General features: G+C 42.8%; 2 protein-coding genes across 7 annotated transcripts in view; one reads left to right on the top strand and one right to left on the bottom strand.

The window, feature by feature from the left end:
• Positions 1 to 23,973, top strand: part of LOC144773109 (betaine-homocysteine S-methyltransferase-like) — a 656,112-nt gene that overhangs the window by 25,772 nt on the left and 606,367 nt on the right. The window lies entirely within an intron of this gene.
• ERCC5 (ERCC excision repair 5, endonuclease) overlaps positions 1 to 23,973 on the bottom strand; it is a 212,442-nt gene that overhangs the window by 112,971 nt on the left and 75,498 nt on the right. Inside the window, exons 9-11 of the mRNA XM_078657970.1 lie at positions 22,868 to 23,965; positions 21,472 to 21,734; positions 11,512 to 11,631 (exon numbers count right to left, since the gene is read on the bottom strand). Coding sequence (XP_078514096.1) covers positions 11,512 to 11,631; positions 21,472 to 21,734; positions 22,868 to 23,965 — 1,481 coding nt within the window. The remainder of the gene's footprint in view (positions 1 to 11,511; positions 11,632 to 21,471; positions 21,735 to 22,867; positions 23,966 to 23,973) is intronic.

Raw genomic sequence — 23,973 nt, 5'->3', positions numbered from 1 at the left:
CCAGGCCAGAGTTAGAGATTGTTTGGAGATAGCTAAACAGGCCTGTTCAGTTCCGTCCACAGATCATTTCTCCCTATATTGCGGAATGAGTCCCGAATATAGGTCAACCAAGGGGTCTTCCCAGCCCCCCTCATTAACATGACTGATTTTAGCTCCTCTTTAATGTTTTCAAGTTCTGGCGTGCTCCAAAGCCGTCGCCAGTACTGGAGTGGGCGGAGGGCAATCAGATCAGCTATAGGGACGACACCCAGGTCCAGCCTTAATGGAATTAGAGGGGTGCTTTGGGGAAGACCCATGAGTTGCCTTAAAAAGTTGTTTTCTGTCACTGTCAAGGATTTGCTGGGGCAGTGACCCCATAGTTCGGCTCCGTAGACAGTGGCCCCCCTTGCTTGGGCCTTATAAATTTAAACCGGAGCGCCAATGACTTTTACGGCGCAACTTCTATGGACCTTTAAAATGCCCCCGCTGGCCTGGGTGAGTTTTAAATTTACCTTAGTAATCTGCTGCCCCCATTGCATTTTGTCGTTTATAGTGAGCCCAAGGTAATCAAATACCGGGACCCTTTCTAAGTGCTTAAAATCCAACTTAGGGTGACAATTGGTGGAGTCAGCGTGGAAGACCATATACTTGATTTTTTTTATATTAACCTCCAGATTTCTTTTCTTGCAAACATGCTAAATGCTGCAAGGACACGCTGCATCCCCATAGGTGTTTTAGAGAGGAGCAGCGTGTCATCCGCAAACATCAGTGCGGAGATTTTGCAATTAGCAAGTTTTGGGGAATCTATATCCCTTACAGCTAACAGATCCTTGATTAAACCGTTGAGAAAGAGGGAGAAGAGTGTAGGTGCAAGGACACAGCCTTGTCTCACCCCCTTCTCAACTGGGAAGGGCGCTGTAAGTTTACCGCCTTTTCCAGATCTTACCCTAGCAAAAGTGCCACCATGGAGTCGTTTAAGCTGTTGGCAGAGGTAGATTGGTACTCCCATCTCAAGCAATAAGGTCCACAACTGGGTTCGATCTACCATATCGAACGCGGATTTGAGATCCACAAACGTAAGGTAGAGAGAACCACCTTCCAGTATTATTGTTTTCCAATGGATCAGCTGAAGTCTAAACAGCTGATCAAGTGTTGAAATGTTGGTCCTAAAGCCTGCCTGTAGCGGAGTTCAAATATTGTGGTCATCCATCCAGGTCTGCAATCTTCCCAGTAGAACACGGGCAAAGATCTTTTGGGTTACGTCTATTAGGCTGATAGGCCTATAGTTACCCGGTTCTTTTTTTTTTTTTTTTTTCTTTTTTTTTTTTTGTGTCCTCATATATGCCCCCAGTAGATAATTGCTCTAAATAGGCGCTCTTCAGGCCACTGACACAAACTCACGTTACCAGCCCTCTTGTTTGTGGATAGCCGATGAAGATTGCCCAGAGGTAAGGTTATTACTCGTCCAACTTCCTCTCGTGTTGATACTTGCTACAGAGAAAGGACAAGTCCACAAAACCTCTGGCATAATCATTGGACTATTTCTCACACCAAGCATTCAAGGCTGACCATAATTTAGCAGACTCCTCTCCACCACATAAAATATCCAATTTACTCACCGCCATGATGTTTTTAAGGAAATCTGCGAATGTCGGGGGAAGCGCAGACTTCCACTCTTTACAGATCTCTCTTCGGGCGATCACTATTGCATAAAAAATAAACTGTGATATGTTGCTATTAATATCATAATCGGGTTGGAGACCAAAAAAGACCAAACTTAAAGTGTATGTAAGTGAAAATGAAAGTACCTCCTCCAAAAACCCACAGACTTGTCCCCAAAAGTTGTTAATACTTGGACATTCAAAAAACATATGTATATCATCTGCCTCTTGTGACTTACATCTGGGACAAGAATATTGGACTGTGGAGATCTTAGAAAGTTTCGCAGGAGACCAGTAAACCCTGTACAATGTATATAGATGATTTCTTCTCAAGTTAGAAGGTTTAATTATTTTTTGGGACATAGAGAAAGAATCTGCCCATAATTTAACAGGGTTGTCCGAAACCTGAAGGATAGCGGGGTCCCATAACTTAGTAATCTCCGCCTCTTGATTGTCCTTATTGTTTATGAAGATTTTGTACCATTGGGCAGTCTCCCCCTTTCTTATCGTGTTATTACTAATTAGGTCTAGAAGGAGGCTCTCATCGTCAGAATCCCAAGCTTGACTTCCCCACCAGGCCGATAATTGATAGAACTTAAATCTCGTGAGGGTTCCCCCGGTTAAGCCTACCAGCGTTTCCCATTTTAGTGCTCTTGATGTATCAAGAAGGTCCCCCCATTTGAAGAGACCCGCCCTCTTTAACGGAAGTGCTAACTGATCTGTCAAGCATTCCGGAGTACCAGGGGAATCCCATATCGGGGCATATGTATGATAATAATGTATGCCTAACATCCCTCTTATTTGTAGCCAGTTATGTAAAACAGCCTTCAAAAGCTTCAGTCGAACCTTTTTAAAGAATTTTTGGTCTCCAAATTTAAACGTGAAGAAGTCAACCCCGTATGGAAGATCAGACAACATGGCTCGGAAGAGTATACCATTAGAGGTGGAATCTAATTTGTTCGCTAGAAGTCTAAAATTTTTAAATTGAAAAGCATAGCAGTATAAAAGTAAATCCGGGAGAGCAAGGCCGCCTATTTTTAGTCCTCTCCTCAACTTCCTCCAGGCTATCCTGGGAGATTTTGTCGCCCAAATAAAGGAACCTATCCTACCCTGTAAGTTAAGAATGTCTTTCTTATTGAATGTTAAAGGAATGGAATTAAAGAGGAAGGTTACCTTTGGCAAGATGATCATTTTCACCAAATTTACTCTACCGTAAATATTTAAAGGCAGAGAGTTCCATCTGGTCAAAAGCTTCCTAACCTCTTTTATCTCTCACAGAGTCTTCAAAAGAGAATTCTAAAGGCATAGATGCCCTGAAAGCCCAGAATCGAACTCTAGCCATGGACTTAGAAAGGTTGGAAACTCAGTGTCGACGCAACAACTTGAGGATCCTTAAAATCCCGGAAGGCGCAGAAGTAGAAGATATAAAAGGCTTTGTGTGCAGACTCCTCCGGGAGGATATCCTAAAGGATCGCCCAGACATCAATTTGGAAGCGGAGATTCAGCGGGTCCATAGGGACCCGTTCAGGCTACACCCAGAACGGAAGGCACCTAGGAAAATCCTTGTCTATTTTCAAACTTACAGTGTTAAGGAGCTTATTCTCACTAGATGTCTCTCGCGTACTTCTCTGCATTTTCAAGCCAATCCCTATCAAGTCAGATCAGATATAGGTGGTAAAACAGCCCAAAGACAGTGGGAGCTTGGCTCCAGAATGCCAGAATTGCGTTCAATGGGGGCACAAGTACAAATGAAATTTCCAGCCATCCTCAAAATAATGTGGAACAATAAAATGTTTACCTGTCATTTCCCGGAGGAAGCGGATGCGGTGCTAACTAAGATGAAGGAGAGGAAGGAGTAGATAATGCAACTGAACTGAGATCGAACTGTCATCCTAGCTCAATTCAGTATAGAATAGTATAGGATACTATGGGGGTGGTGCTGGTAAAGGGGGAGTGTGTTTGTGTTTATTCTTGGGAGGTAAAGGAAAAAAAAAAAATATATAAAAATAAATAAATAAGGAGGGATCAAAAAAAAAAAAAAAATTGGTTTGGGGAAAAAATTATTAAAAAAAAAAAGAGGGAGGAAAAAAAAATAAATAAATAAATAAATAAATAAATAAAAAAAAATATATATATATAAATTTATATGTATACACATAGCTTATAAGGGAAACTTGAGACTGACTTTTTGTATATGTTTCACATATAGAGGTAGGGCAGAGGAGGTCCAGGGCCTTATAGGGCGTAATCTCGCCAATCAGTAGGGGGGGGTTCCTCAGAGGGAGGGGGGTAAGGGTTCAGAGGGATGGGGAAGAAAATCAGAAAAAAAAGTCCTCATTTGTCACAAATCTTTATTTATTTCGAAAATTAAACGTTATAGCAGGCTACTATTCTTTTTCAGTTAACAACAGAAGGACAGTAAGATTATATGATGGCCCAACCAAGATCTACTAAAATTCTTTCATGGAACCTGAACGGGCTAGGGAGTCGTAAGAAACAATTAAACATTTCTCATTATTTAAAAAATATTGGAGCTTCCATTATCCTATTACAAGAAACACATTTGGAAGCGGATGAATGTAGGAAAATATTCATTAAACTTAACTGGGTACAGGAGATTCTCTGTTCAAAACAGACGGGTACAACGAGAGGGGTTGCAATAATACTTTGTGTCAATAAGGGTATTATACTGCATGATTGGGCCACAGACCAGTCAGGGAGGTGGTTAGCCGCGGTGATCTCAATAAGTTCAGTTAAATTCCTATGCGGGGTTTATTATGGTCCGAATGAGGATAATCCTGTTTTTCTTCAGAGATTAGAAAAATATATGATCCAGTATACAATCCCAATTGTGCTAGGGGGGGATTTTAATTTGTTATTAGACCCTACATTAGATCGTACATCTAAATCTAGATACAATTGTCCAAAAAAATCTTTTTTGATCCTGAAGAACATTATGAAAGACTATACATTGTCAGATGTCTGGAGAGTTAAATATGGCACAAAAAAACAATATTCTTTTTATAGCAAAAAATACCACCAGTTCTCCAGAATAGATTTTTTTCTATTAGATCAATCGTTCTTAGCAACCACGGATTCTATCTTTTATACTCCGATTGGCCTGTCTGACCATTCAGTGGTTGAATTAAATATCAATATTCAGAAAAACTTTCCCGAATATAGGTGGACACTGGATAGGACTATTCTTTTAAATGAAGTATTTAATATCAAAGTCAAAGAAAAGTCCACAGAGTTCTTTGAATTTAATGATGAAACTGCCCCTGAGAATATTGTTTGGGATGCATTCAAATCTTATCTAAGAGGAATATACAGCTCCCAGATGATCATAAATAGGAAGTTTAATAAGGAAATGGATATTAAAGAGCTTAGGTTAATTAAAATAAAAGAAGAACAGCTTCTCTCCGCTACTTTGGATGACAGAACTAATGTACCAAAATTGGAAAAAGAATTAGTAGACTTACAATTGAATTTTAGATCGAGAACTGAAAAATTACTCAAGGATAAATGGGAAGTCAGTAAATTACGCAATTTTGAATATGGAGAGAAGTGTGGGTCCCTGCTTGCGTGGAAAGCTAGGTCGGAGAGAACTAGAAACAACATCAAAACTCTGATTCAACGTGGGTCTGGAGTTGTTTTGTCTGAAGATGACGAAATCAGGCAAGAAGCTAGAACATTCTATCAAGAGCTATATACGGAAAAAATTAACTGCTCAATGGACGAGCTGGATACTCTGCCACTCTGGGATGATTTACCACAATTAAAAGATTCAGACATAGCTCTTCTGGCAAAAGACATATCAGAAGGGGAGATTAGACTCCAACTAAAGAAGATGGCAAGGAATAAAGCTGCAGGTCCCGATGGCCTCCCAATAGAGACTTATAAAGCAAATATTGAAGAAATTCTAGTTCCAATTCAGAAACTATTCAATAGAATTTTTATTCAGGGAGACCAAATACCACCTTCGTGGTTTGACGCTACAATTTCATTAATAGCTAAACCGAATAAAGACCCGGAAAAGATAGAATCTTATCGCCCCATCTCACTCTTGAACTCCGATCTAAAAATATATTCTGGAATTTTAGCGACTAGACTGGCCAATGTCATAAAATCTATTATCCATCCTGACCAGAGGGGATTCATTCCTGGTCGTCAATTAAACGAGCTCACATTCCAAGTAATTGCTGCCATAGACTACGCCACAGAGAAAAAGAAGCCTCTTGCTATCGTCGCAATAGACGCTGCCAAAGCATTTGACCAGGTGAATTGGCTCTTTCTTTGGAAAGCGATGAAGAAGTTCGGTTTTCCAGAAGTCTTCATCAATGGAATCAGAACTTTATATGGGGGCCCGAGAGCCAGGATCCTGGTGAATGGTGGACTGTCAGACTGGTTAAATATTCATAGAGGGACGAGGCAAGGATGTCCTTTATCTCCATTATTATTTGATATATATATTGAGCCCTTTGTATGTCTTTTAAGACAGGATCCTATAATTCACCCTTTCAAAATTGGAGATTTAACAATTAAGACAGCTTTATACGCAGATGATCTCCTCTTGTACACTTCAAATCCATTAGATGCAATTCCAAGATTATTCCAACTTGCTGAGGAGTTTGGTATCGCTTCTGGGTATGGCATTAATAAGGAAAAAACCGATATTATGTGTTGGAATATCTCAGTCCCTATCCCAGAAGCTAAAACCAAGATGAGATATTTGGGCATACAGCTCAATCACAAACTGGTAGAAACTCCCAAAACTAGTTGGGATGTAGTGATAGTTACCCGGTTCTAGGGGAGACCCCTTTTTAAAGATGGGGATGATCTCCGCCCCGCCCAAGTTGGAGGTTGCTTCATACCACACAAGACAGCATCAAAAAAGGACTGCAGATACGGAGTCTAGATGGACGGCTCAGATCTGAGGAAGTCACCTGGGACCCGGTCCAGGCCTGAAGTCTTATTCGGCAAGACTTTGGCCAAAGCCACTGATACCTCCACCAATGTACATGGTGGTATATTTTCAGGGATAACCTCCATTAAGTCTATAGGTGTAGAGCCCATCTCTATATTTTCTGGTTGATTCTTTGAATATAGAGATTTAAAATGGGAACGACAGACCTCTTCTCCGAGGTTCGGTTCGATGGCAGACCTACACTCGGATTTACCTGTTTTTACCAGGTTCCAAAACCCTCTTGAGTCTTTGTCAATTAGGGCAGTCTTTATTGACTGCCACCTATAAATTTCCCATTCTCTCTTTGCTGCTAAAGTAGTATTCTTAAAATGTGCCCTTGCTACCTTAAAGCTCAGATTGTCCCCCTCGCGAAGATTTGTCAAAAGGGAGCTTTTAGCGACTCTACAAGCCCTATTGTACCAGGGGTTATTGCATCTAGTTTTTTTCTTCTGAGGGAATGACTCTTTAAAGAAAAACCCTGCCAAGATTCCTACCAAATCCAGATGATTTTTCCCCAACTCCTCAAGGGATTCACTGGCGTCTGCACTTTCAGTAATAAGGCATGTCCTTTCGAGGAAAGGAATAATGGATTTATACAAAGATGCCATTGCCTCTGGAGTTTGTGTGAAAGTTGCCCAACAAATCCTTCTACCCCCCATCTAATAATAATAAGTCGGGGGAGGTAAACTATTGTCAGCCTGGGCTGGTTCCTGTTTGGAACAGTCCAAAGTTGTTATCAAAGGATTATGATCACTTTCCATACGAGGCTGCACCTGGAAGTCTAAAATCCTATGCCAGAAGTCCACATTAACCAAAGCATAATCAATAGTAGAGTTCTGACCCATCCTTTCGAAGGTAAACTTGCCGGGGTTGTCAGCCGGAAAGCGGACATTACAAGCCCTTAAAGAGTGGTTAAGAGTGAGAGTAGTCAACTGCAGAACTAGGGGAGACCAAGCCTTAATTGGGTAGTGATTACAAAATGGAATTCCCCAAGATGAGTCCTCTTCACTCGTGATGGGGTGGGGTAAGCCAGTTAAGGGTTCGAAATGACAATTAAAGTCCCCCCAATGATGAAGAGAACTTGCTCGGGCAACGTAGTAAGGAAGGTCGACAGACAGTCTAACGTCTGTGAGGTCTGACCATGCCTAACAGGACGAGAATAGACATTAATAATGACGAACCTTGGAGAGTTACTAGGGGAGACCATAATACATAGCATTACCGGGGAGTGGGTTTCTATCGACTTTACTTCACATTCAAGATGTGTACCAACCCATATGCTCAAACCTCCCGAGGGTCTTCCCCTGTGGAGAAGTGTGGCTCAGGGGTTAGAGGCAGCAGACCCGGAAACTGAGATCGGTCCTGGACCAGGGTTCAATTCCCCGCCTCGGCGGGTCTTGGGCTAAAAAATTCCACGGACTCGATAATTCTCGCCCCGGTGCCTCCTCGACTCACGGGTTCACACTCTGCGACTCTGGGCAATAGCTTGCTTAATCTCCACAACGGCCCCTCGCGGCGGGATGCCTGACTTTCACCTTGTGGATACCCTGCTATCTCACAGGGGAATACCAGGAAGGGTTCCCTAAGCAAGCGCCGGGAAACCCACTGCGGGTAGCTGTGCGCTATATAAGCTCAACTACATAGGCCCCTGTGTAGCAGCTTTGCAAAAAGTTGCAAACCCTGCTCTATGTTTAGGGTTCAGGGTCCACGTCTCCTGGAATAGTCAGATCTCCTGGGTGTCAATGAATTCACCCCAGTCCGGTTGATCCATCTTGGCGGATAAACCAGCTATATTCCAGGACAAGATTTTGAGGCCCTGATGCACTGCTATCTTCAAATTCTGTATAACTGCAGTAGGTGGACATAAATCAATGTCTTCAGATGGATTCACTATCTCGCCCTCACCAATAAGTTCTTCATTACCTTTAAAATTACAAGCTACATTCCTTGCAGCATTCACTGTATCTTGGGGGGGGAACAAGGATCGTCAGTGGCTGTTCGCAAACTTCACCACCCTGTAACCTCTGGGATGCAGTAACCTGTCGTAGACTGGCAGTAAGTCCCCGAGTAGATACAGGGGTTCTAGCCCCCTCCCCACCCAACATGGGAATGCTAACAACCTGTACAACCCCAACCGCCACCCCAAGTGTTTCCCCACACCCCTCCTCCTCCTCGCGGCGAGCCACTGTGCCACCACAGGGATAAAATCCCTTGTGACCCAACCAAGGTCCTAGTAGGTGGGGCCTGGCACCATTGTTATATCCAGGGGTCAGTCAGTCCACCTGGTCCAAGACACTGAACCTATTGTTTAGAGGGAGAGGGGCTGATAGCACACCACTAAGGGTGTAATTCCAGGAGTTTACACTAGCCACCTGTGCAGGGGCGTCCCATCTTTCCCATAATCCGGTTCTCCTCTCTGGTAGAGAGTGAGCCGGCTGATGAGGGTAAAAGAAGGTTAGGAGGAATGACTGAATCCCAGTGACGCTCCTCCGCGGGTGCCAGTTACCTATATTGTCAACCACCCTCCTGTCTCTAAAATTGATCACAATGCAGTCTCCCTCAAAGCATTACCTTCCCTGGCCCACCCAACTAACTCTTCGAGCGAATAGAATTTCGCTGTACACCTGTGGTGGTAATGGTTTGTTCGTATTACTTAGTACTTCGTAGTACTTATTTTTTAACTCGGTAAATGTCCCCACAACACCCTGATCCAACACTGGGACATTTACCAAAACAAGTACATATGGGGTCGAGGCAGGGGGTAAGTCGATACATGGTAAACAAGGACACACTACCCTAGAGTTGGAGTGGGGCGTTCGATGGTCATGGCCTTTGGCATAGTGCGAGGGGTTGGACGGACTATCTCTCCCTGGAGGGTGTGGCCCTGAACACAAAGACTTATTCAATGAGCCCCCCCCCCAATTGGCATGTTACCAGGGTTCGGGATGATACTGCCTGCAGCAGTCCCAGTGGCAGAGGTAGATGGCAAACTAGATGGTACACATGGCTGCTGAATGGTACTCCGAGGGTTACAAGGAGCACTCTCAATCGAGTCTAGGGGCTCCCATTGGAAACCCAATGAAATGTCCCCTTTAGGATGATTTGATACAAAGAATGAGTCAAAATGGCGCAATTTATTTTCGATGAGCGATAGTCTCTCGATGATAGGAGTCAATGAGGAAGCAAGTATCATACCCAGCTTGTCCCAAAAGGCCTCCTCCACTTGGAAAGGTGGTGCCCCAACCAGGTCAATCGATGGTGAGCCCAAGGTAGTGGAAAATGACCTACTTTCAGGAGAGGCTGAAGGTATGGGAGGCTGCGAAGCGCCAATCGGATTAGGTTTGTGAATTTTCGCATTTTTCTTCCTATGTGGGCCCCGCCCCGTTTTCCTGTTACTGCAAATTCAAACACATGATGCGCAGCTTGGGGCTTAAAGCTACGTACTGACCTTGTTGAAACTCGAGGTAGTAAAATACAATCAGGAACTGTTTGTGCCGGGGCCACTAGTTTAGGATCGGCTAGGAGTTTCAAAATGGGGGTAGTCTTGGTTATAATTGTTGGAGGGTGCGGGGACAGATCTAGTGCTCTCCCCCAAGTTGGATTTTCGATGGTCACATTCACAGCTCTCTCCAGGGAACTTGCATGCATCAGCCCTCCCAAAGAAGAATGTTTAGGCTGTACTGTCTCCAAAGATAATCTCCGCTCGGTCATTGGAATTTCATGAGCCAAGACCGAGGTTGCCCGGATTATGAACTGGCCTAGGGTGCCGGCAACAGAGCCGCTCATTGGGGGATGCTTTCCCTTTCCACTAGCAAGAGCCATTAGGGGGGCCTCACTACCGCGTTAATGGCCAGACAAATCCTACAACCCAAGCTAGACAGAGTCCGCTTTATCAACTAAACAGAGAAGTAGAGACTGACCTTTTCAGATGTAGCAGGTTAGAGGGGGGCCCGGCCCGTCCTCTTCCGTACTCGAAAGGGCTCAAACGGGCCCGTCCTTGGCCCGGGCTTCACCCGACGCGCGCCCGTGCGCAGCGAATTTTGAGGTCAATTAAGTACACACAGGAAGAGGAGCTAGGTGCGCCTCAGGTGGTCCAGGCACAGGGCTGATGGGACACGTAGTCCTCGCGGCAGGCGGGGGGCAGTGAGTATGATGGCGGTCTCCCTCATCTAAACCCCCGCAAGTAAGTCCTTGTGATCCAGCAGGCAGGGCTTAAAGTGAAGCAGCGGTCACCCTTCAAGAATCCTTCATGGCGAAGTTAAGCCTTTAAGATTTCAGTGCAATTAAGGGCGCCACTGCTTTATATTAATCTGGTATTTCTCTAAAATACTCTTCCGCTGGACGCACCATGTGTGTGTTGTTTATGTCTGGCCCTCCTTTTAATTAATGCGGACATGTTTCATTGCTTCTGGACTAGATCTGAGACTGCGGAAAAATAGAGATGGCGACTTAGACCCCATGGAATAAATATAGAGGTGATGTGACTGGAACTTCTGAAGGGTGGGCTTACAGATGCAAATTTTTCAGAACGCCAATGTTTGAAATACACATAAAAAACAATAAAGGAGAGTACATTGAGGAACATGTGGTGTAAAATATATTCTGCTGTATAGTCAATGAGGTATTTTTTGTTCGTGGTTACACTCTTTAAATACTGGACAGGACAACATCGATAGTCCTTTCCACCAATAATTCTTGTACTCAAGATGATCAGTATTTATACATTTGCTCTTACAATACAACAGATTTTCATTTTTGCCTTGGCCAATCATTTGGCGGACTTTAATGTCTCCATGCCATTGCTGCAATCATTACTTTTGTAAATGACTTACTCAGTTACAATGAGAATAAGATAAAATACACAATCAGAAAATCCCAAAGCACCCGGCATTAGAAGAAACATACCTGGCTTTCAAGGTACATCTGTCCAGTGACAGTGGCCGCAATGCGTTCCTGTTGCTGCTTCTGTGCTTGAAGAGTGCCCTGCTGAACAAGCAAGTTGCTTTCCAGGGTTTCCAATTCTTCCTGTATAGTGAAGACAATGCACAACCTTATTAGAAAGTTACATCATTGTTCTTCCAGAGAATGGTGTTACTTACATGCAACTGAACACTATGCTTTACGGATTTAAATAACACATGCAGAGGATAATGGTGCTTAATTCTGACCATTCCAGGATAACCTGTAGATTCACAATTCCCCCTCAATGCCATGTTAAAGTAGTCAGCCATCTGACATTCTTATACCATAGCCTTTGCGATTGACAACTCTTCTGGACATCAGCCGGACCAACCAGCCTTGGAAGCTACAGAATAAGCATGCTCCTCCCTGCTGTCGGCTCTTCTTTTTTCGTCCACCAGGCCGGGTTTCCTACTCTCCATTATTTTCTGTCATGCATGGGACGTGGCCCTGCAGGCGTTGTAAAAGGGGTATCAGATAAACTCTATACTTGTCAGGCCGCAGTAAAACTTGCAGTAGTGATTCCGTCCCACGCATCCACAGGAACAGGAAAAAAAGTCCCACTAGCTCAGTGGTCCGTATTTTCGCCCCCCCAATATGCAAGCCAGTCCATGGGAACAGAGACTTTCATCAACATCTTTATTAGATGGTGAGCATATGCATTGCCCTCACAGTAACCAAAACTCAATGCACCTTAGTCAGTGTTTCAAATATTTAATTACATTTTTAATATCAAGAATATGCACACAGAAAATATCACCATTCAATGTTATTTTCTTTCAATCGCACACAAGTGCCATAAAATATCACCTAAGTAGAGGGGAAAATAGTTTTTAAAAAAATGTAAAAACTATTGTCAAAAGGAAGAATGTTTTTCAGTTCCTTCACGAAGAGAGTCTACATAGGTGCCCAAAAGAATGCTTTACGATGGCAACAAAGCACCATTAAATTAACGCACAACCTGGAGTGAAAAGCCTTCATATAAAATAGAAAGTTGAGCTACAACAATAAAAAAAGTTATGAGAAATAAACAGTCTGTCAAGCAGAACTACAATGAACACCCACCAACACCAAGGAACCAATTCCGATTCTACAGATATTGTAAAAATAGGAGCAAATATGAGTTGCAAGAAACCCTTCCATGAAAGAAGACTAATGTGAGGCCATTCGGGTGAGAGCAACGACCAGGCTTCCAGCAGAGCACACCGCATACATCCATATTACAGGGGAATGTTGTAATAAAGGTGTCAATGAACTGGAGTGATCTGGAGATATTGTAGTACACGTACCATGTTCCAGACGGAAACAGAGTGGCTCATAAAGTTAAAAAAACATTTCTTGAAGAGCCATCCTTGAATGACAAGCTAATACTCTAAAGCAGCCCATCTCCTTGGTCCAAAAGCGATCCCTAAATTCACGGCTAAATGGGAGAAACTGCAGGTACTGGCAAAAATTCCCTGCTCTCAAGCTGCATTGGCACAAATATTATTTCACAATAAGTATCAACTAACCCCTGATATAATGTTCTTGGCATCCAGCTCCCAAACCTGGATAGCCAATAAAACAGTGGAAGTACGAATTCTACCTTACTGTACACTTAATGAAAACATGCCAGTTCGAAATTGAGTTCTGAAGCGATCTGATGGGGGCAATTTCATATTTTGCATACCTTATAGATTAGTATAAACCAAGTATACAGTTTTAAGGAAAACAGCAGATGAAACAGTTGAAAAGCTCTGCTACAGTATCACTGATGATTGAAAGGGTGTGAATAACTCTTTTGGAATCAAATCAGTGAAGCAGGAGCGGTCCTGTTTCTGATCCTTCAGGTACCTTGAGTCCCTATCCTGGCATGTGTTGTGCAATTAACTGCCTGCAATACCCTCCTTTCCTGAAGTCAGGTTTGTCCTCAGAGCACACTTGATCCTTTTTGAGAACGTTTGACACTAGAATCCACCAATACTCAGAAGACTATCTGATCACCCACAGTGTGTATGATTAGCCTGTAACCTACAAGGTATAGGCCTTGTCATAACTTTTTGCTTCAGTCATTTTTTCTTTTTTTTTGTTTTTATTGACAAATTCATAGTTAATACATAAAATTCAAAAAGAAGCAGGAGTAAGTATAACAGTTGATCGCATAGCTTAATTAACAAAACAATTTATACAATATCAGGTGGGATAATAACACCAAAGAGAAAAAAAAAAACAAAAAAACAAAAAACAAAAAAACAACAGAAAAATATAAGCAGATTAAGCGATCAAGAATCTGAGAAACAAAAGAAGTGTCCATTAATCATTGGCAGAACCTAATTGGCGAACCTCATTTGTGTACCATCTTATAATCGGGTCCCAAATCTGTGCTCCTATTACTTTCATTCTTCTCCCCCTAGTAGCATATATTGCAATTTCTTGTTTATAGATTGCAAGAAAGCGACTAAGCCACATATGAAACGTAGGGGGGTCTTGGTCTTTCCAGCGAGCTGCCAAAATGATACGAAGTACGGCATACCCCAGAAAGACTACCGCTTGTTCCTCTTTATTATGACCCAGTGAGTCATCATGGCCTAGTATACAGAGAGTTAGTGAGTCCCTTATCTGACGTCCAAAGACCTGGGCCCAGAACTCCAAAATCATGGTCTTTAACCTCATCAATTCCGAGCATTCTGAGAACATGTGAAGTAGATTGGCCAGTGGTTGTTTGCATCTTGGGCAGTTGTCGTCGGCCCGAAGACCCCAAGCAAATAATTTTGCGGGTGTATAGTATAGGTTGTATACTGTTTTATAATATTGTGCTCTTAAATTTGAGGCTATAAAGTATTTTGCAGATAGCGCTAGTGAAAGATCGATATCGACATTAGGATTTGCCAGTTTTACAGCCCAAGATTGTTCTGTTTGTTCGATATCATCAGGGAGATTACCCATAAAAATCTGATACAAAGCCCCTATTCTTGTCGTTTTCTTACCAATAGCTTCAAGAAGTGGGAGTTTGTCTCGTATTATTATTGGTAAAGCATTGCGGATACACGACAGTATTTGAAAATATTTAAGAAAATCCTGCGTAGGGACACGATATTTTTCTTGAAAATATTCAAAAGATATAGGGATATTATGTCCTAATATGTCGCCAACTGTATTGATACCTAGATGTTCCCACCTCTGCGAGGTAGAATCATTAAGGGATGAGGGGATGATCTTACTATGCCAAAGAGGAGTATATCTTGTAAAAGTGGGAATTGATAGGTATTTAGAGATTGCTTTCCAACCCACCCATGCGTCTAAGACTGTCTTCAATTTGATTTATTTATAATACGAAGGCTCTACCTGTCTTAAAAAAAGCCCTTTACACTTATCACCGAGACTAAGTTCGTAGATCGAGGGAATATATAGGTCTGGGGGCGTATAGGTATTAGTTTTTTTATCCGTAAGCAGGGGATCCATAGATTGCATCAGTGTTGCCCAGAGATATAATTTTAGATTAGGGATAGCTAGTCCCCCTCTATCCTGTGGAAGCGACATTAAGCGGAAGGATCTTCTTATCTTTCCGTAGCTCCATATAAATTTAGATATAGCAGACTCAATAGTCTTAATGAAGTTATCTCCCGCTAACAACGGGATCGCTCTAAAAAGGTAGAGGACCCTCGGAAAAATATTCATTTTAATATAGTTAGCCCTCCCAATTATAGATAGATGTAAGTTGTCTATTCTTTTGAGGTCTATTTTGATTTTATCAATGAGGGGAGTGTAGTTCAAATGGATAATTTTCTCCACTTTGGTAGTAAGGCGTATGCCTAAGTATGTAGCTTCTTCAACTTTGAGAGCACTTTCATAATGGATATTATCAGTAGCTAACACCATGGTTTTGTCCCTATTTAGCGAGTATCCTGAATATGTACCAAAGGCCTGGGTAATTGATTTGATTTCCAGGATTGCCACCGTAGGGTTGTTAGTTACAACGGCAATGTCATCCGCATATGCCATGACTTTGGTGAAATATGGCCCTATTTTAATAGGCTGTATTAAAGGGGTCAGAAGTAGTTTCTGAATAAGGGGATCTATGTATAGTGCGAACAGGATCGGGGAGCATGGGCATCCCTGTCTTGTACCTCTGTGCACCTTGATAAGCTCTGACTCATTGCCACATATAGAGATTTTTGCGCTAGGATCGATATATAGGGCTTTAATGGCTCTGATGAATTTGTTTCCAAAATTCTTTCGTTCTAATATATTCCAGAGAAACTGCCATGCTACTCGATCAAAAGCCTTTTCGGCATCAAGGAGAATCATCGCCATCTCGCCCCCCGTGGTTCCCATGATATCAAAAAGGGTAGTGGCTCTCCGGGTATGATCTGTAGTGCCCTTTCCGGGTATAAAGCCGTGTTGCCAGGGGGATACGAGATGTTTGATAACCCCATTCAATCGGTTGGCTAGTATTTTTGAGTAGAGCTTTGAGTCAGAGTTTATCAGGGATATCGGTCTGTAAGATGAGGGAAGCTGAGATGGTTTACCTTTTTTGTGGAAAATTATAATATTCGTTAGTTTCCAGGAGTCTGGTGGGGCAGAGTGATACTGCACTCCGAGAAACAGATCTAACAATAGCGGGATTATTTGTTTACCTAGGATTTTATACAGTTCTAGGGGGATTTTGTCGGGGCCTGCCGCCTTACCGTTGGAAAGTTCGGATAAGGCCATCTCTACCTCAGTATAGGTGAATTCTCTATCCAGAATTATTTTAATCCTGTCATCTATCCTAGTATTTATGTCTTGATCTGGGAGCCAGTTGTTCAAAAATGATGTGATGTCCGAATCCGAATTTGTCAAATCGCTGTGATACAATTTCTTATAATATTTTTGAAATATGTTTAGGATATCCTGCTTGGATGTATATTCCTTGGCTTCATATTCAATCATCTTTATATTGCCTTGTGATTGTTTTTGGCGTGTTCGTAATGCTAAGTGTTTACCAACATTCTCCCCTGTTTCATATAGCTTATTTTTGTTAGCTTGATAGGTCTCGGCTGCTTTTTGGATCAAGGTGTTATTAATTTCATTTTTTAATATCAGTATTTTTTTAGGGGTTTCAGATGTTGCAACCCCCTGGCCTATCTGAGTGGCATGGAGTGTCTCAAGATCAGAAAGTTCTTGCATGAGCTGTGTATTAATATTGTCTTCCCTCTTCTTTTTATTGGCTACAAATGAGATAGTTTCTCCCCTTATTGCCGCTTTAAAACAGTCCCAGACCGTTACTCGTGACGCACTAAAGCGGTTACAATCGAAAAAGCCCTGTGCCCAATTTTTCATATGTGTTATGAATTCCTGATTGATCAAGAGTCTTCTGTCAAAGGTCCAGTTACACTTTGGTTTAACCAATTCGGGGAAATCGAAGACAAAGGTGAGCGCATTGTGGTCCGAAATTGTTTTAGGGGACTTAATCATATCAATCATTACCAAGCCCTCTAACGATGACATGATATAGTCGATCCGAGAATATTTATTGTGAGGGTGAGAAAAGAATGTATAACCGTCTGTCTTTTTGCCTGACTGAACCCACATATCCAGTAAGTTATGGCTTTCCATTAATTGCCTAAGTGCGCTAAATACTTTTGGTTTGCGTCCTTTATAATTCAGAGTAAAACTGTTGTTGATAAGTACGCCTATATCAATGTTGAAATCTCCACAGAAAATTAAGGAGCCTGTCCAGGAGGCCAGTTCTATCTCTAACTCTTGGAAAATAGTAGGATCATCCATATTTGAGCCATAGATTGCGCATATTGTAAGACCGCATTTTAGTTGAGCTATCGCCCATCTGCCATTTTTATCCGCTGATCTGCGAGTCGGGGGGCCTATAATAGGTTTAGCTAAAATAGCTATCCCTCTAGTTTTAGAGGATTGGGTTGTGGCTACCAGCAGGTTATATCCAGGTAATTTAAGTAGTTCCCTATCAGCAGTTACAATATGAGTTTCTTGCAGGCAAAGTATGTCTACTGGATTCTGGCGTGTTAGTTGGTATAGTTGAGCCCTTTTACTTTTATCGTTTAAGCCTGCCACATTCCATGAACATAGACTCACTCTCCCCATTAAAAAAAAAATACGTTCAACCTGGTTTTAATATATCGACCAACTGAGTCGTAACTAGCATCAAAAATTATAATGTCTCTTGTTTCTCTGCCATATTTGTTGTAATCCACAAATAATATTTGCATATACTTTTCTTTACGAATGAATTTGTACATTTTTTTGCATTTTTCCCCACCCCCTCTCCCCCCCCCCCCACCCCTTAACTGCCCTCCCCCACCCCCCCCCGCCTCTCACCCAATGAGGCATTTAGACTCTAGCTAGAGTCTGTTGTGATGGAGAGACATCCCTACCCAGTGCCACACATATAACCTTATATCTTATAATGTCCTTTTGGAGGGCATAAGATAGGAAAAAATACATGGTGAGAATAGAAGAGAGAAAAAAAAGAGAGAAAGAAGAAAAAAAGAAACAACAGTGAGCAAAATAGAGCCAAGAGAACTAAGAGAGCTAACAGTGTGACCCATTATAGAACTTTATATAGAGGGCTAAGAGATCCTATCTGGAGAGAGCAATATACATCAGTTCTATGTATATATTGGTTATCTTTTGGTTAGGAGAACTAAATAGCCCAAAAGCTGGCACCCTAGGGATATCAAGTTGTTAGAGTTTTTTTTTTTTTCCCTTTTTTTTTAAAGAATATTTAGTAGCTAATTAGTGGCTATCTCACAAAGACGTTATCTAATTCAGAGCCTTAACTAGGTGTGCTGTTTCCCTCTGGTTCCCTCTAGTTCCCTCTAGTCCCCCCTCTTTTTAAAGCAATGGGGCCTAACGTCATAGTGAAAAAATACATCTCTAGTTCATGCTGTCAAGGAAGTCTTTTGCTTTAATTTCTGATGTGAAAAACTTAGCATGGCCCTTATAGATGACTTTCAGGGTTGCCGGGTTATTCAAGTACACCTGGGCCTTTTTCTCCAGGAAAGGCTTAATCAGTTGTCGGAGACGCCACCTCCGCTCCACCGTGGTGTGGCAAAAGTCAGGTCTAACAAAATAGGAAATTTCACCTCTTGTCCGATGAGCATCTGGTCTTGCTTTCTCGGCAATAGCTTGACGGAGGAGGAAATTTCCAAAGTACACTAAGATAGCCCTTGGATATTTAGTCTGTTCCTTTGTGGCCCTTAAAGTAAATGGGGTTCTGTGGGCGCGTTGCACCTCTAGCTCCCAGTTCCAGGTGGAAAGTTCGGGGAGCGTATCCTTGAAGAGCTGGATTACAAACATACGCACATTTTCACCCTCAATTTTTTCCGGAACACCAAGTACTCGGAGGTTGTTGCGCCGCATGCGGTTTTCCATTTCCTCCAGTTTCCACCTGACGTCTTTTAGTTCAGCATCATGAGCATCTACTTGTTCTTTTACAGCAGTGGCTTCAGCCTCATTTACCACTATGCGGTCCTCCATGTCGGTCATTCTTGCATTTGATGCAGCCACTGATTTAGAAAGTTTGCGTACAACGCCCTGGACTTTGTGAAGTGCTTGTTGAGCCCTGCGCCCATCTTTTGAAGTCTGTTCCCTATGGGAGGCTATTGCCTGAAGCACTGTGTCCATGACAGATGTCAAGGTGGCATTTTGCTGTTCAAAAAAAGGGGAACTATCGCTATGGGGTCTGGAGGGAGGGTCCTGCACGCTAGTATGAGGAGATTGGACCCTAGGGCGACCATTAGAACCAAGGTGGCTTTTTTTCTTTTTTAGCACTGTGTGCCTCCTGTGTCTGCCCATAACTGCGTCAGGATCACTATCTTGTGAGCTTGCATCCGTATTTGTACAAATATCTGAGTCAGATTGGGAATCAGAAAGAGAGTAGGAGTCTGAGTCAATGTCTTGGTCCTGAAGCAGTATAGACTCCTCCGCACCTTCAGAGATGGTAAAAAACTCTGATGGTTCCTTGTCTGTATCTGACGCTAAGCCTGTCCCCAATTTGAAATCAGTTGAGCACTGCCCATCGTTTAGATGCTGCCGAGCGATGGTAATCTCCTTACCCAAGCTGGAAGTAACAGTCTCGAGGGGAGTTATGTATGCCTGGGGATGCACTGGAGCTGATTCAAGAGAGTTGGGCTCGACAGAAGAAACAGAAGAAACATCACTATGGAGGGTGTGCGTAGCCTGTGCTGGTTGAGATACTGGTGTGGGTGCAGATGCAGGCCTTACCTCCTTTTGGATCGGTGCCGACCCTTGCTGTGATGATACCAGCCCCGCCGATGTAGGTGCTATTTGCATTGTAGATTTTGATGCTATTACCTCTGTGCCAGGCGTCCCAGGTGAACCCCCATCCGTTTGGGCCTGTGTATCACATTGTTGCTGTGCGGTGGTATCAGCTGCCTCTCTAGCTTCAGTTGCTTCAGTAGAGGTCGGATCTGCCGATTTTCTGGCTTCTGTTGCCTCAGTCGGTTTTGAGCGTTGTGGAGCCTCAGGGACTTCAATGGGAACCACTGCACCGGGCTCCAAAGCCAACTCTGCCTGAGGAGAGAGCAGCGAATCAGGGCCGGCGGGAACTGCGGGAGCGGCAGCAATCACCGCTCCGCTTGTTGCGTGGTGAACAGGGGATGAAGAAACAGCCGCTCCGGCGGGTAATTTCCGCAATAGGTCCACCACAGATGGCCCCGGGCCGGGCCCCGGTGTAACGGGAGTCTTTACCAGCTTGGACTGACCTCGCTCTCTCTTGTGTGGTTGCTGGTCAGGGCAGGCTCCGTCCTCTGATACAGATCCGCAAGCGCGCCTTGCCGCAAGCTTCTGTTCTCGAATAGCCTGTTTAGCCGCTCGTGCTTTGGAAGCGGCAGTACCCGATGCAGCATTTTTTGGTGCCATCTTTGCAGGAATACAGGCGCCGTCCGTCCCCAGTCCGGATGGAGAGTTTCTCTGTACCCCGCTGCCTTCGCTCAGAGCGCTCGGAGCATTTGGAAGGCGGTGCCAGGAAAGAAGTCTCAACAGCGCATAGCCGAGCACCGAGGCCACCAGGTGCAGAGATGGATGGGGCCGGTCTGTTATTGAAGGAGGATCAGATGCCAGGTAAGCTCCACGCATATTACTTCGTTCCACCCGCATGTAAGAGTTCTTGCTTATATCTTTCTACCGCCAACACGGATACATGTCATTCTCCAAGAAAAAAAGAGATAGCCCTTTGATTTTCCCAGGCACTGGGCAGAGGGTGTCTCACAGCGGTCTAGGGAGCCGCCGCCATCTTGCCTCTGAGCCAGCCACTATGGTACAAGCTTCCCACTTTTTGCTTCAGTCATTATCAACAACTCTAAACACTTCTTCCCAATATGTTGTAATCCTCATTTAACAAAAAAGTGTTTTCCTCAGAAGGGAATTTTTAGTAGAAATGCTTCGGCATTCTCGATAAGTACAACAGACAAATATTATGGTTATCACACCTGTTACATCCTGCTTTTCTTTCTTCTCTGTCCTTCTTTAGTGTTTGTTATAACTTGCTCAGCATACATCTATGATGTCACATAGAATGCTGGTTGTGTATGCTTGAGATGAGAGTCAGTTACATCTGAGGCTGAGCAGCAGTCCAGCTGCTCCTGGTGGGATTATAATTGAATTTACTTAATACTTTATTATCATCTTGATCTAATACACATCTTCAATAAATCAGATCTATTTCTATCAACTGGATTCAAGGTTCATCTTATAATTGTTACAACACCATTGTCAGAACTGTAACACAGAGGAGTGCAACTGATATAAGAAATTATTTGAAATTAGCTGCAAGCAAAGTGCATTTGAAATTACTAAAAAAAACATATACATTTATCAAATCTCTGGAACATGAAAATGCATCTGTTAGGTTTGAGTCAAAACTCTAGGCAAGCAGCCCTGTTGCCTTACCAGACTAATATCATGCCACTCATTCACAGCATCTTTTTGGACTTCTGCAGGCACAGCTTCACGCTGCACTGGCAGGACCCTTTCCACCTCAGCATTTTCCACGTGATCATCAATCTCTCTACTGGAAGCGTCTTGATTTGCTGTAGGTGCTGCCTCAATTGGAGTGAGTGCCACAGTTACAGGTTCCGTCAACATCACTTTCACTGGTTCCAATGGGACTTGAAAATGATCGCTCAGGTCACTGTCCACCTCAATGAAGCTGTCTGTTAAACAGAAGGAATTTTCACTGATCTTCAAGTCAATGATCTATACATTTTATCATTTGATACAACTGTCATTGGAAAGTTGGTTGGAAAGATTTCAGGACCATTTAAAAAAAATGCATAACTATAAAGAGAAAACTATCTCATTATTGGACATGCTTTTTGTATACATGAGAGAGTTTTAGGCATATTTATGGCTACAGCTTCCGATAATGTGCAGTTATGGTAAGTTAGATTCATGTATTTCTATTGATGTGTATCGTATTTCAACTGTTCCCTTTTCGAACATACTGTAAATGCAGGTTGACTTGGTCAAATATAGAGCAGAGATGCCATTCTCTGATAGAGAAAGTACAACACTAGAGAGTGCAATGGCACTGCCATTTGTGCGACTGAAAACTTTGTTCCTTTGCTAGAAGACTCAACAAGGGCCAATTATGACCTCCTTGCAGATGTTCAATATTTAAGGAAACCTTCAGGTTTTGAGCAGTTGCAAAGAGAAAATTATTGAACCTCAAGCCCAGAATTGCATATTTTCACTACGAGGGTGGTTTTTCCCTCTCCTTTCCTCCCAACTGTTTGGAAATACATTATTATTTATTTAGAAGTTTCATAAGTTAATGTGCCCCTGCTTTCAATTACTACAGAGCATCAGAAAAGACCACGGTAGAACTTGTCTTGAGAATACCACCTCTCTCAGTATTAACAAGGGTAAGGAATATATGGTGTTCTCATTTAATCAAACTCAGAAAGATAATACACTGAATGGGCCCTTCCAAGATGATAACCAATGACATATGTGTCTGTAAATTGGTGCTCAAACCTCTAAACTATCTCATAGGCATACTCAGGTGCACGGATGTGGTAGTCCACCAAATAATGCAGGAGCCAGGTTCTGCAATCCTATGCACTCTTCAATTTTAAAGGTACTACTCGGGAACATCTAAATTTTGTGGGATTTGCCAGACAAATTCAAAGTTAAGGAACTAAGCTGTGGTCAGCATAAAACAAATAAGTGGAAAAACAATCGCTTAAACTATATACCACAGCAAAAAAAACAGTCCTGCTCCTATTGTACTTTTTTGATGTGCCTAAACACCCTGTATTAACACAAAAACGAAAACAAAACATACCATCAGATTCGGAGTTGCTCCCTTCATTCAAAAAAGCTTCATCGCTGACTTTCTCTTCAGCACTTTTTCTGCTGCTTGAGACTGTAGGGATAAAACTGCCCAGCAGGGACGCTTTGCCTTTCATTTCCAGATCACTTTGCAGTAAGTCAGCTTTTTCGGTGGATTCAGTTGAACCTTTGGTGCGCAAGTCACTGGAAATTACTGAATCTGTACGTACGGGAAATGACAATCCATCTACCATACTTTCATTACTAGTCACATCATTAGGAGCCACATCTGGCAGAGGAAGAGGTTCACTGTCGAAAGAGCTATGCTGTTGACTTTCTATTGGCTCCTTTTGGGTGGAAGTGGAAGCAAAAATGGTTTCTGCATGTACCATGTGGTCGAGATCCAAGCCAACGCTTTTTTGATTCAGTTCAACAGTTTGTGTGCTAGGCGATTTTGTAGTGTGAACAGGAAGTATGGGTTTCTGCTGTGACCTGATTTCCGGTAGCAAATCCTCATCATCTGAACTGCTAATCAAAAGAACTTTAGTACCCAAGGTCAAATCAATTTGTGTGTTGGTTAACTTTGTGGTATGGACAGGAAGAGTGGGTTTCTCTTCTATCATTACTGCCGGTGGAACGGTTTCCTCATCTGAACTGCTAATTACAATCTGTTTCTTATCAATCATATTGACCAAAACTGGCCATTTGTGGTCCAAATGTCTTCCAGCATCTTCATTCAGAGCTTGCTGAATAGCCTTCATAGTTCTGGGTGACACATTCCCTTCTGCAAGGCTTGTGGACTGGTGTGGCACATCTATACTATCAGACACCACCTTGGACTGGACAAAAGGCAGAGTCATATTTACACTCCTGGTATCCTCATCAGAGCTGCTTTCTTCCATCATGGCTGCCTCAATGGCCATCAAAGTTCTAGGAGAAGGAGGAGCCACAACAGCAGTGCTATCCTCTTTCTCCGGCTTAACAAGTGATGGTGGAGCGGTGCCAGCATCAAAGCCTTCGGTTATTTCTTTACACACTGGACGGGTTACCGTCAAAGACGAAGATAATCCAGGCAGATCTTCTTGGCTAATAACATTTTTTGACTGAAGTCCTTTAAAA

The sequence above is a fragment of the Lissotriton helveticus genome, chromosome 8 (genome assembly GCF_964261635.1).
Source record: "Lissotriton helveticus chromosome 8, aLisHel1.1, whole genome shotgun sequence".
NCBI lineage: Eukaryota > Metazoa > Chordata > Amphibia > Caudata > Salamandridae > Lissotriton > Lissotriton helveticus.
The sequence above is the reverse complement of the archived record's forward strand: the minus strand, read 5'-3'. Positions and strand labels throughout refer to the sequence as shown.